General features: G+C 36.1%; 1 protein-coding gene across 2 annotated transcripts in view; it reads left to right on the forward strand.

Annotated features, from left to right (window-relative positions):
- SEMA3D (semaphorin 3D) overlaps positions 1 to 13,978 on the forward strand; it is a 230,602-nt gene that overhangs the window by 185,423 nt on the left and 31,201 nt on the right. For both annotated transcript variants that reach the window (XM_065939525.1, XM_065939524.1), the window contains exon 11: positions 3,876 to 4,020. In XM_065939525.1, coding sequence (XP_065795597.1) covers positions 3,876 to 4,020 — 145 coding nt within the window. The remainder of the gene's footprint in view (positions 1 to 3,875; positions 4,021 to 13,978) is intronic.

A 13,978-nucleotide genomic window follows, 5' to 3' on the forward strand; every position in this document is an offset into this window, starting at 1 on the left:
TGGCTATTACTATCACCACATCATCACTGCTCTACTAACTTAAGCAAAGGAAGTTGGTATTATGTGTATTTGACTGAAGAAGAGTAGGTAATTACTAGGACAAGAGCTGAAGTTGCTTTCCTAACGTCTGCACTTGTATTCTTATCTTCCTTCTGCATAATGCTGTCCTATAATTGTCATTGAGACTCTGTGACTTCCTTAAAAGTTCTCCTAGCAGCCAGGAAGCATTCTCAAAGAATATTTGGACCTCACTTAATCTTATTTAATGATAACTTTATTTAACTCAGTAACTCACATTTGACTCCGTTCCAAATGTACTTTTATTCTTTTTACTTATTACTGCCTATATTACATTCTTTGAAATACTTTTCATTTTTTCCATAGTACTGCTATCAATCATTATGAATGTATATTGATTGCAGTATTGGAGGAATTGTCAGTGTTGGCATTAGCATTGGACAAGTGGTGTTCCTGCCTCCTTTTGAATAAATTATTAAAATATTTTGTGGGCAACTTATGTTTTCTGAGAATTTGCTGTCATTTAGTTCACAATACCTTAAGAATAAACTCAAATGGACTATTGGTTCAGAATATATCAGAAAACAAAATACTATTTAGTTAATCATAAAATATAGGGTGGAAATATTTAAATACAAGGATAGAGAGGATATGCTCGGAAGCTGCTATTTTGAACTCCATTTTTCTGCTATTATAATAATTTATATCTTAACTAAAAAGGTGCAGGAAGAGCATGTGCCTGTAGTTATTCAAGTATTTGACCCCTGGTTCTCTTGACATCCTTTCATTGACAGAACTTGCTTTGAAGTCACTGTGCCTTTCACACACAAGGCATAGATATGTGCCAGGGAAATATAGCCCCAAGATAGTTCTCTTTTTCTACTACTAAGTTTTTGCCCACCCAGAGTGTGAAGTTACAAGTGAGCTCTTTGTTCTTGGTGTACTTGATTATTTTATTTTATTTTTTTTTTATTATTTTTTTTTCTGTTTATATATGTATTTTTATTTATTTATTTTTTCTATTCAATTCTTTTTTTTTTTTTGGTTTGTTTTTTTTCTTTTTCTTTTTTTTTTTTATTTTTCAGTGGGTTTTGTCATACATTGATGTGAATCAGCCGTAGAGTTACACGAATTCCCCATTCCGGTCTCCCATCCCACCTCCCTCTCCACCCGATTCCTCTGGATCTTCCCAGCCCAACAGGCCCGAGCACTTGACTCATGCCTCCCACCTGGGCTGGTGGTCTGTTTCACCACAGATAATATACATGCTGTTCTTTCGAAACATCCCACCCTCCCCTTCTCCCACAGAGTTCAAAAGTCTGTTCTCTTCTTCTGCCCTGCATATAGGGCCATCGTTACCATCTTTCTAAATTCCGTATGTATGTGTTAGTATACTGTAATGTTCTTTATCTTTCTGGCTCACCTCACTCTGTATAATGGGCTCCAGTTTCATCCATCTCATGAGAACTGATTCAAATGAATTCTTTTTAACGGCTGAGTAATATTCCATGGTGTATATGTACCACAGCTTCCTTATCCATTCATCTGCTGATGGGCATCTAGGTTGCTTCCATGTCCTGGCTATTATAAACAGTGCTGCGATGAACATTGGGGTGCACGTGTCTCTTTCAGATCTGGATTCCTTAGTGTGTATGCCCAGAAGTGGTATTGCTGGGTCATATGGTAGTTCTATTTCCAGTTTTTTAAGAAACCTCCACACTGTTTTCCATAGTGGCTGTACTAGTTTGCATTCCCACCAACAGTGTAAGAGGGTTCCCTTTTCTCCACACCCTCTCCAGCATTTATTGCTTGTAGACTTTTGGATAGCAGCCATCCTGACTGGCGTGTAATGGTACCTCATTGTGGTTTTGATTTGCATTTCTCTGATAATGAGCGATGTGGAGCATCTTTTCATGTGTTTGTTAGCCATCTGTATGTCTTCTTTGGAGAAATGTCTGTTTAGTTCTTTGGCCCATTTTTTGATTGGGTCATTTATTTTTCTGGAATTGAGCTTCAGGAGTTGCTTGTATATTTTTGAGATTAATCCTTTGTCTGTTTCCTCATTTGCTATTATTTTCTCCCAATCTGAGGGCTGTCTTTTCACCTTACTTATAGTTTCCTTTGTTGTGCAAAAGCTTTTAAGTTTCATTAGGTCCCATTTGTTTATTTTTGCTTTTATTTCCAATATTCTGGGAGGTGGGTCATAGAAGATCTTGCTGTGATTTATGTCAGAGAGTGTTTTGCCTATGTTCTCCTCTAGGAGTTTTATAGTTTCTGGTCTTACATTTAGATCTTTAATCCATTTTGAGTTTATTTTTGTGTATGGTGTTAGAAAGTGTTCTAGTTTCATTCTTTTACAAGTGGTTGACCAGTTTTCCCAGCACCACTTGTTAAAGAGATTGTCTTTTTTCCATTGTATATCCTTGCCTCCTTTGTCAAAGATAAGCTGTCCATAGGTTCGTGGATTTATCTCTGGGCTTTCTATTCTGTTCCATTGATCTATATTTCTGTCTTTGTGCCAGTACCATACTGTCTTGATGACTGTGGCTTTGTAGTAGAGTCTGAAGTCAGGCAGGTTGATTCCTCCAGTTCCATTCTTCTTTCTCAAGATTACTTTGGCTATTCGAGGTTTTTTGTATTTCCATACAAATTGTGAAATTATTTGTTCTAGTTCTGTGAAAAATACCATTGGTAGCTTGATAGGGATTGCATTGAATCTATAGATTGCTTTTTTATTTTTAATGCTGCCCTGACGAGTGAGGTAATGTCAGGATGCAAGTCACATCCTTGGTCCAATGACAAGATGTAATTAATCCGCAATAACACCAATACCATTAAGCATAATTCCTTTAATGTATCAAAGGCAGATCATGTGATCTTTATGGGGGTCATCATTTCCCTTCGTAGCAGTTAGTTTTCTCCCAGCTGCTTGTTTACCGTCAGATCCCAATGCCTCCCATTAATGTCATTCCAAGAATTATTAATAATTGAGTTACTTATGTTAGAGAATTCTAAGCTCATTTGTGTAGTGCCAAACTGAGCCTCTTAGAGTGTAAATGGTGATCTTATTTTTAAGAACACAAATCACTGTAAGTTTTAGATTCAGAAAAATGTCTTTTAATTTCTAGAAATGAAACAAAAATGAAATGTCTGCCAGTGCTAACAATTTTCATCATCAGTTTGAGACATGTGTTGAATTCCCATGGAGCTTTTCTGCTCCTGAATTGGATGTGTCCCCTTCCTGTGTAATCGTGATGAATTTTAAGCATCAGATAAATTACATAAACTCAGAAATCCAAAAAGGGATTAAAGAGATTATTTCAGTGTTTTTTAATTAATAAAAATTATATGAGGAAATTATTAATAGCCAGTATTTATGGACATTCATTTTTAAGAAAGTAGATAAACAAGATATTTCCATACCTAAATATTCCTTTTTATAAAAGTAGGTAGTGTAACTCAATTTTGTAAGTTCCTTAGAAGGCATTATGCTATAGTAACTTCAAATAAAATTCAAGAGTGTGTGAGTAAATGATACTATTTCTTTCATAGTCCTGTCTATCCTCTAGTTTTTCTAGGTGATTCCTATTTGTCCATCAGATATCAATATAGGCGCTGTCCACTCCCTGAAAATTTACTAGAAACCATTGTACTGGGTACCCATCTGCGTGTATAGTTTACTGTGATTACTATAGTTATACTACAGTTTACTATAATTACCTGTAATGTAACTGCTATCAAACCTTATTCAGGATTATTTGGCTATAAGCTCCTTTAGGACATAGGCCCATTTTGTCTGCAGCACCTGCCAGATAGAATGGACCAGAGAATGACTGGATCCTGTTGCTTTCTTTCAGCTCCATCTTCAAAGGCTCTGCCGTGTGTGTGTATAGCATGGCTGACATCAGAGCAGTTTTTAATGGTCCCTATGCTCATAAGGAAAGTGCAGACCATCGCTGGGTACAGTATGATGGAAGGATTCCTTATCCCCGACCTGGCACAGTATGTATTCAACTTAATAATCAAAATATTATTTTAGGCCCATGTTCTCTTCCTAATTCTAATAAACTATGTTACTCACCACAGCAACATGCACTGTGGTTTTAAAATAACTAATTATTTACAGCGATGTGTTAAAATGTCTGACCTTTACTGGAATTTAACATTTTTCTTTTGAGTAAGAATTATAAGTTACTACAGAAAATAATGGGCTGTGTGGTAAGGAGCAGACTACCCTGGGAATATAGTATTTATCCTCAAATTGTCTGTAGAATTGTCAAAATGATTTAATATCTAGAATGACAAATATTCCAAGTTAGAAGGAAATGCCAAATAAGTATTTATTCCTCACATACAACTCTGCATGTTGCTAGAGGCTTCTAGTCCCTATTTCTATTTTAAAAAGACTATACATCACTTAAAATTGTTCATTTAACTTATATTTTCTTTTATTCTGCATTCATTTTTATTATGTTGCACCTTGGAATTTATTTTAGATGTGGAAAATACCTAGGAAGCACTGAGTCCAAAATTCTATTCAGACAGCATAAATCATGTTTGGAACAGAGGTGAAAAAAGTAAGAAATGTGATTTAGAGTTTATGCATCTGTTTAAAAAAAAAAAACCTTTGTAGTTTAAAAATCTGTACATGATGAATGGAAGGCTTTTGTTTTGTTGATTAAAACAGTTTGTTATGTTACTATTTTAGGACTGGTTGATCTAATAGAAAGGGAAAATGCCTTTTAAAAAAGATTAATTCATTATAACTATTTCTACGAAGAGCACTAAAATAATCATCAAAATCTCAGAAAAGTTACTGATTTAACCCATCTAATTCTAATGAGTTTTATCTTTTCATATGTTTGTTCTTAAAGAGGAAACATCTGGTAGCCAGGCTTTCTGAGTTCTCTTTTCATCTTCCTGTTATATAACCTAATTAAATTGGGGAAACATAGTTTACTACCATGACTATTTTCAGTTTCAAAATTCCTCAACATAAATTTATTTCACGGATGTTTTCTGAACTGATAAGAGTAATCACAACTTTGGAAATGAAGTTTTGCATGCAACATTATGGTTTTCAGTGTTCACTTTTTAATTTTCTTTGAACATCATAGCTGTATTTGCTTGTTCTTTTTTTTTTTTTTTTTTTAGACAGTAACATAGGTTGTAGGCACTCTTCAGGTGTGCAGGTACTCTTCTAAAGCCTTTACAAATCTTAATGCCATCTTTATGATGACTCTGTCATCATAAAGCAAGTTCTGTTGTTATTAATGTCATTTTACAGACGAGCTATATCAGACCCAGGTAGGTGCAAACTTGCCCAAGGTCACAAAGTTGGTGAGTGGTGCAGCTGAGTTTTAAACTCAGATAAGCCTGTCGGCAGACTCCAAGCTCTTAGTCCTTGTACTTTGACACTATATTAAAAACTTGTCATGTTAAATTATATCTGTTTTCCTCTTGCATGGGAGATCTTTTACTGGATATACATGCTATACGTATGTACAGTTACAGGGCTTCCCAGCTGGCCCAGTGGTAAAGAATCCACATGCCAGGGCAGGAGACGTGGGGACACAAAGAGTCAGACACGACTGAGTGACTACACACACACACACACACACACACACACACACAAAGCCCTACATGTATAGGGCTTCCTTTGTGGTTCAGACGGTAAAGAATCCACCTGCAATGCAGGAGATCTGGGTTCGATCCCTGGGTGGGGAAGATCCCCTGGAGGGGGGAATGGCTACCCAGTCCAGTATTCTTGTTTGAGAAATCCCATGGACAGAGGAGCCTAATGGACTACAGTCCATGAAGTTTGAGGGTTTTATTTATTTACTTTGAGGAGGATAGTTAAACTAAATTTCCTCTAGTTGAGAAAATCTTATGACATATGCTCATGGTCTCATAGTTTGTGAAGTGAGACCATGATTAAATTTAGATTCACATAATTCTAAATCAAATGTCATTAACCTCCATGCCATTCTGCCTTCAAAGTGATAAAATCAAACAACCAAACAGAACATTACATTGTTTCTCCAGGGATCAATCTGTTCTCTACAAAAATAATGAAGTGTTGAAGCCTTATTTCACTTGTCATTTCTTTTATTGTAATTCAGGGAACACAGCTTACTTTAATCAAAAGCATGGGCTGAATAATTTGCTTTCTATGAAATGTCAGAAAAGTGGCTTTTTCACTTGTTAAAAATTTTAAATAGATTATTTTTAAAACTACTTTTGCAACTTTTATTTTCTCAACCATGTTGCTATTACGATTGAATTCTAAGTTGTTCTCTCAACAGCGCCTTCTGTTGACATTATCACTCCAGTAAATACGCACGAGACTTCCTGTGTGCCGTAGCTACTTCTTTTTTCTTTTTTTTTAGTTTAACAGACTTTTGTACTTCCTGTGATAAAAAGTCAAACCTAAACTCCTAGCCTTACGGTGTTATCACTGCTCTACAATGTTAATGAGCCTGGCAACTCAAGAATGCACAAAATTTGCTAATGGAATTCCTTCCCTTCAAGTGATTCTTCTGCCCTCTGGTGTCCAAACAAAATCTCTGAATAAATGGGCCTTTTCAACCATTATTGAACTGCTGGGTCTTGGTAATAAGTTCAAAGTGAAATACAGTATGAAAGAATCCACCAAACAGTGAGTGATAATAGGTCAGATATAGAAATCAGATTGAGATCAGGCCAAAAAATAGCAGAATCTGGGGAAGATTTGTAATAGCAGGAGACTTTGTTTATTATTAAAATTTTACTCTGTAGTTTTATTCTGTGTTGATAAGTTTTTATGTGTTTTTGTGTGTGTGTGTGCTCGGTTGCTCAGCTGTGTCTGACTCTTTGTGGTCCCATGGACTGTAACCTGCCAAACTCCTCTGTCCGTGGAATTTCCCAGGCAGGAATACTGAAGTGGAGTGCGATTTCCTGCCCCAGGGGATCTTTCAAACCCTGGGGTAGAACTTGCATCTCTAATGTCTCCTGCGCTAGCACCACCTGGGAAGCCCCAATGATTTATGCATAAATGTTAACTATTAATACATGTTTGTTTCAATGTGAGCTTCAGTTTTTAAAACAATCTCTTATCAAAAAGGTAAGAAGAAAGGACTTTTTGAAAACAATTTACTGTGGTCAGAACACTTCTTACCAGATTTCTAAGTGTATAGTACTGTATTATTATCTACAGGCTGTAATGTCGTAGAGCAGCTCTCTAGAATTTACCCTGTGTAACTGAAATTGTATACCCACTAATTGGTGACTTACCATTCTTCGCTTCCCCAAACCCCTGGCAACCACTGTTCTATTCTGTGCTTCTGTACTTCTGACTATGTTATCTGTATGGGGCTTCCCCAAGGGCTCAGTGGTAAACAATCTACCTGCAATGCAGGAGCCGCAGGAGATGTGGGTTCAATCCCTGGGTCAGAAAGATCCCCTGGAGGAGAGCATGACAACCACTCCAGTGTTCTTGCCTGGAGAATCCCATGGACAGAGGAGCCTGGTGGGCTACAGTCCATGGGATTGCAAAGAGCTGGACACAACTGAAGTGAGTTAGCATGCATGGACATGTTTTATATATATGTATATATATATACATATATATATATATATATATACATATATATATATATATATATATGTGGAATTAAGCAATTTTTGTCCTTCATGACTGACTTATTTTACTTAGTGTAATGTTCTCCAGGTTTATCTACAAGTTGTAGGGTTTCCTTCCCTTTAACACTGAATATTCTTCCCTATATATGTACCACTTTAAAAAATCCATTCATCAGTTAATGAACATTAGGTTGTTTTCACATAAGATCTGAAGGGTTGTCAAAAAATTAAAAAGTAAAATTAACACACGATCCGGCAACCCCACTTCTGGATATTTATCCAAAAGAATTAAAATTGGAATCTTAAAGAGAGATTAGCACTCCCATGTTCATTTGCAGCATTATTCACAATAACTAAAATGTATGAAGTTTTTGAACTTAAAACATTTAAGGACTGTATGTTTCACTACTTTTGAACCATTCTCCCATAGTTTTTAAACAATTTCTAAACCTCTAATTTTGTAAAAATAACAATTCATTTTTAAATTACATTTTCTCTCAAATAGTTACCATTTTTATTGTTAAATGTTTCAGCTTTAATTTTAAAGATCAAACTTACATGTGAATTTCCCAACTAAGACTTCATTTTTTGGTAGGGAGCAATAAGATGTAATTATCCATATTGCCTTTTAATTTCATAACTTATTTTTATTATGTGTATTTTGATGACTGAGAAATACAGTAAAATTCCCATGAATACCTTACACATCAGCAAAACCCATTCTTCCTTTGTATATAAATATTAGAAAGAGTTGATGCAAATGGTGACCCTGAAAATATCTGAATTCCTTGTTTTAAGGAGATGTGGTTATCATATCATAGGATAGTAATACATACTGACAATAATTCAGTTTTTAGAGCAGACAGGATATATGCATTGGTGCTTCACTTATTATTAGAATGCTTGCTGAGAAATTCCAACTTTTACATTGGTCCATGTCCTCAAGAGCAGGGGTTTGAAATAAAACATGGAATTCATGTGTTCCAAAACTCACCCTATTTTCTCTTCCTGATCTACCTAAAATATTTGGCCTGAGTAATGACATATTTCTGCAAAACATTGTTTTTATAGAGCTGATGATTCTTAGAATTGTATATCTTCACGAATTTCCTAAATTATAGATGTCTTCATGAATCTCCTAAATTAGATCTGAGTTGTAATGTAGACTGGCCTCATTAAGTAAGGATTTTCTGATTATCTTCAGAGAAAAAAAGGTTTTAAGATTGATTCAAAGATAAGGGTACAAAAAGAGAAATGCTTCCAAAAAGTATTCTAAACTTCCTTTCTGTCTTAGACTTGGAGTGCACGTGTGCTCAGTTACTCAGTCATGTCCATGTCCGACTCTTTGTGACCCTTTGGACTGTAGCCTGCCAGGCTCCTCTATCCATTGGATTTCCTAGGCAAGAATACTACAGTGGATTGCCATTTCCTTCTCCTGGGGATCTTCCCTACCCAGGGATCAAACTTGAATCTTCTGTGTTTCCCGAGTCTCCTCCATTGCAGGCCGATTCTTTACCACTTGACCTACCAGGAAAACCATAGACTTTGAATCTTACCAAACGAGATGAAAAAAGTAATGGAAGAATCCCCTCACAGTGTTGCCCTGTCTTTTCATTTATGCATCTGATAAATGTCTAAAATTTGGTTGCCATTTCCTTTAAGAGTTCCTAATTAATTTAAAGTATGTGGAAATCTTTGGGGAAATTAATTTTGTGTGTCACTACCTCATAGATGCCTCTCTATCATGTTAAAGTCACAGTTTCATTTTTTCCCTAATATTTGTCCACAGTATGGTTTTCCACTTACTGAATAACAAGCTGTTTCTTTATTAAGTGTTGTTAGTCGCTCAGTCGTGCCCGACTCTTTGGGACCCCATGGACTGCAGCCCACCAGGCTCCTCTGTTCATGAGATTTTCCAGGCAAGGATACTGGAGTGGGTTGCCATTTCCTCCTCCAGGGGATCTTCCCAACCCAGGGATCAAACCCAGGTCTCATGCACTGCAGACAGATTCTTTACCGACTGAGCTACCACTTCTAAATTACCAAGAATATTTTTAATTCTAATCCTTCTAGGTTTTTGATTCTGGAAGGGAGAAGTGGAGGCAGAACTAGAACCTGGGCCTCCTGACTCCTGGTTCCTTAATCTGATATACTGAGGCGAGCATATGACAAAACATATCTCTCTTTTTCCTTTAACTGTATATAGGACATGTTTCTCTGACAGGGTCAGATTCTAACAAGTCAGTTCTAGCTGATTCTAACAAGTCAATCTGTTCAACTGGCTTTCAGCTTTCCTTTCCAAAGGACTAGCATTCGCTTTTAAAATAAGATTCTCCAAATCCCAGACTATTGACTGTGTTCAATCATGTTTTCATTTTTCTGGTATAGAATTCTCTCTAAAAGACAACCTTCAGAAACGAGAGATTTACCTGTCGTTACCTCCAGCTCTTCTAACTCTTAAATTGAATATAGCATCTTTGTTGCCCATATATGTTATAAACTAACTCTCAGAGGAATAAAGGGGTTAGGATGACACCTATTAAATTTGCATGTTTTACTTTATAAATAAAAATCAGACTGCTTTAACATTTAGCTTGTTTTTCCCATTTTGCAAAAAATGAAAGCCCGGTTCAGTTGTTCCCCATGCCATGTCTTCCCTTGCACGGGGTCATCCCTCTGGTTGGTTTAAAAGGAAATTGCAACCTGTAGAGAAAAGCTCTAAGCAGCAGGGGGAGAAAACTTGTAACAGCTGTCTGGGGCCCACCAAGGAGCCAAGTTCTCTCATTGGATAAAACCCATTTTTCTCCTCTTATCCTTTGCTTCCCAATGCACTATTGAAGGCGCTCTGCAAACATGCAGATGTGCCAAGCATAACATGATCACACCTAGTCTGGTGGCAGCCTTCCAGGGAAGATAGAGAGGCGTGGAACCAGGGTTCACTGATGCTGGGTTTACCCTCTCATCTCAGAGCTGCCTACCAGGTCCATTTCTCTTCTGCGCTTGTGCTGGTATTGTTTCCAGCAAGATACGGACATTTGAGAGTTTGGGGACTAGCTCTCTCCTCTTTTTCACCCTTCAAATTTTAAACTCAGAGTTTTTCTAAACAGTAGGTGGAGACACAGATAAGTTCCTTGATTTATTTCTTACAATCACAGGAGCTAAAGTGATGCAAGTCAGGCAAATGTTAGAAAGCTGGGGCAGAAATAAATTGCCCTGTACAGTATATCCAGATGGGCTGAGTCAACAGGTAGAACGTAAAGTACATACGTACAGAGAAAACTTAACTAGATTGTGAATACCTGGGATGTATGGTTGCAAACGGAAAATCTTCTAGGACTTGTGGAAGGAAGATAATTGAAGTTGGTTATTTAGATGGAGCATTTCCCCACACATTCTCTTTCTCCTTTATGGAATTCTTCCCTAGTTTCTATTTACCTCCATAAGATGCTTGGCATCTCAAATTACTTTTAGATTTCTATGTGATGCAAGTATATGATATCAAAGGGGAAAATTCCCCTGGTTTTTAACATACTAAAATAACAATATTTGGTTCAAACTGTACTGTCTTAAACCTCAGGGAGTATCTCTACCAAATCACTTTCATTTGTGAAAGCAGAGTGGAGACGCAGACCAGAGATCACACACAGCAACCTAGAGGATAAAGATCTTGTCCAAACACTGGCTGCATGCCATGAGGAAGAGCTGCCATATGAAAAAAATACATTTTCAAAGATCATTTTTTAATAGGCAATAGAAACCAGATTTCCTTTCTTTTTATTTTTTCTTAGATTTTAATATACTTAAACCTTTTTGTCAGAAGGTGAGCAAGGAGGAAAATTTATACTTGTTTTTTGGTAAATGGTCATAGCTTCATTCACCTATACTTTCTCACATTAAAATTTCTTATAATTTGAAAATATGATGTAAAATCTGGCTTGAATGGTACGATATAGCTTTTGAAATATTGGCTACTGTGTGATTGTAGCTACACAGTCAAAAGAGCTGATTTCCTTAACTTAGAGAGCTGTCTCAAAGATGTAATGCAGGCAGAAATCTTGCATTTGCTTTGATTTTAATGATAGACCCACCAGAAGGCACCACGGGAGTTTTAAGCTATAAGCCCACCATGAATGGCCTTTGACTCAGACATGCAGCCTGTAATTGGGCAAGAGCTTTGTATCATTTGAGCTCCATATCCACTTTGAGTTACAGCTTAATCTGCTTAATACAGGGTTTCTTCCATTATCTAGTGGACAGATTTCACTTGGCTAAGAGCAAAGTGCAAGAAACAGTGACTAAAGATACAGATATAGGTTCAGACCAACAACCAGCTAAGAATATGCTCAGTAAGTACCAAATGGCTAACATTCTAGGACATTTCTAACCTCTTTGGTGCAGATCTGGGACAAGACAATAAAACTGATCAAGAAAAGATCAGTTTCTTTTCACATGCAAGATTTTTATGACAGATAAATATATTCTTAAGTTATTTATGGAAATCATTAACAGATTTTTTTAAATTACAACTTCTCTGATATTTCTTATAATTTGGTGAGCTATTATAATTTTATTGCTGTAAATTTATGGTCAGCGTCATTTATTGTGACTAACTTTAGCATGTTTAGTTTCATAGAATAACCATGGTGCATGCTTTGACTGAGAAGTACAATCTCAGCCTTGACAAGATTCTAATTAGTGCTGGTTATAAACAACTCAGTTCAGTGCAGATTATGATTCCAACTTCTTGAAGAGCTAAAATAGGGAGAAAGCAGGACTTTCTTATAAACTTTCCTTAATATTGCTCATTTTCTTTTTGATGCTTTCATCATATAGCTAAATTTTTTCATTCCCCCCAAAAATGTATTAGCCAATTAAGAATTTAAATGTGATAACAGCATTATTCTGAGATAAATTACTAAACTATAATAAATAAAGTAGATTTAGTTTGTGGGAGGGGAGATATTTGATGGAAAAAAAGTCAAATATGAAGTAATTCCCTTTTCATATTTTTGGATAGCGGCACATCGAATTCATTTAATTTGTAGCAGTGTAAATTTTTTACTTTTACCACTAGGGGGCAGTGTATACTAACTATTGATTAGTGGATGCCAAGAGGCACACATGGAGAGATGTTAAGACAAGTGAAAAATCAATCTCCCTGAGGGTTTCTCCACAGATCCTTTAGGGAAAGAGCTGCTGAATTGTTGAATTGTTCACAGTAAATTTTCACACAAGTAATGAAAAGCTAAATGATTATAACGTCAAACTATTAAAGCTCTTTTACAAGTAATTTTATGACATGTTGATTTGTTCCATTTTATTTTTTAACAATCATGGTTTTAATTTAAAACTGAAATTTTACATTAATTAAAGGAAGTTGAAAATAATGGTGTTTATAGATCACTTTCTTTCAACTCAAATTCCATGTACCTTTGTAAAAAATAGAGTTCATTTTGGAAACTTTAGAAAATACAGATAAATGGATAGAATTTAGACATTTCTTTTGAGCTTTAATAAGCAGGATACTTTGTTTTGTAAGGATATCTTTGATGACCATTAGCCATTCCACCTGCCAACAAGTTAAGACAGTTGTCTTTTGAGATCTGAGGTTAATTCAAAAAGAGAACAGTGTAAAAGACAATAGAAATATCTATCACGGGGGTTTTATAGTCAGTTTTCTGAAGTTATACTTCCTGGAAGAAAAGATATGGATGGGAATTACCAATTTTCACTTATGCTAATACAACTGAAAAAGACTGTTCCAAAAACTGGAGCCCGAATGGACATGGATAAAAGATTTAAAATGTGTGCACTATTAATGTTTCATTGAGGTATAATTGACATATAGCATAGTAGTCTCATGTGTATAACATAATTTGATATTTGTATACACTGAAAGAAATGGACCTAACAGAAGCAGAAGATATTTAGAAGAGGTGGCAAAAATACACAGAAGAACTATACAAAAAAGATCATGACCCAGATAATCATGATGGTGTGATCACTCACACTCACGTAGAGCCAGACATCCTGGAATGTGAAGTCAAGTGGGCCTTAGAAAGCATCACTACGAACAAAGCTAGTGGAGGTGATGGAATTCCAGTTGAGCTATTTCAAATCCTGAAAGATGATGCTGTGAAAGTGCTGCACTCAATATGTCAGCAAATTTGGAAAACTCAACAGTGGCCACAGGACTGGAAAAGGTCAGTTTTCATTCCAATCCCAAAGAAAGGCAATGCCAAAGAATGCTCCAACTACTGCACAATTGCACTCATCTCACATGCTAATAAAATAATGCTCAAAATTCTCCAAGCCAGGCTTAAGCAATATGTGAACCGTG

Source organism: Muntiacus reevesi, chromosome 6, assembly GCF_963930625.1.
Source record: "Muntiacus reevesi chromosome 6, mMunRee1.1, whole genome shotgun sequence".
In the NCBI taxonomy this organism is placed as follows: Eukaryota; Metazoa; Chordata; class Mammalia; order Artiodactyla; family Cervidae; genus Muntiacus; species Muntiacus reevesi.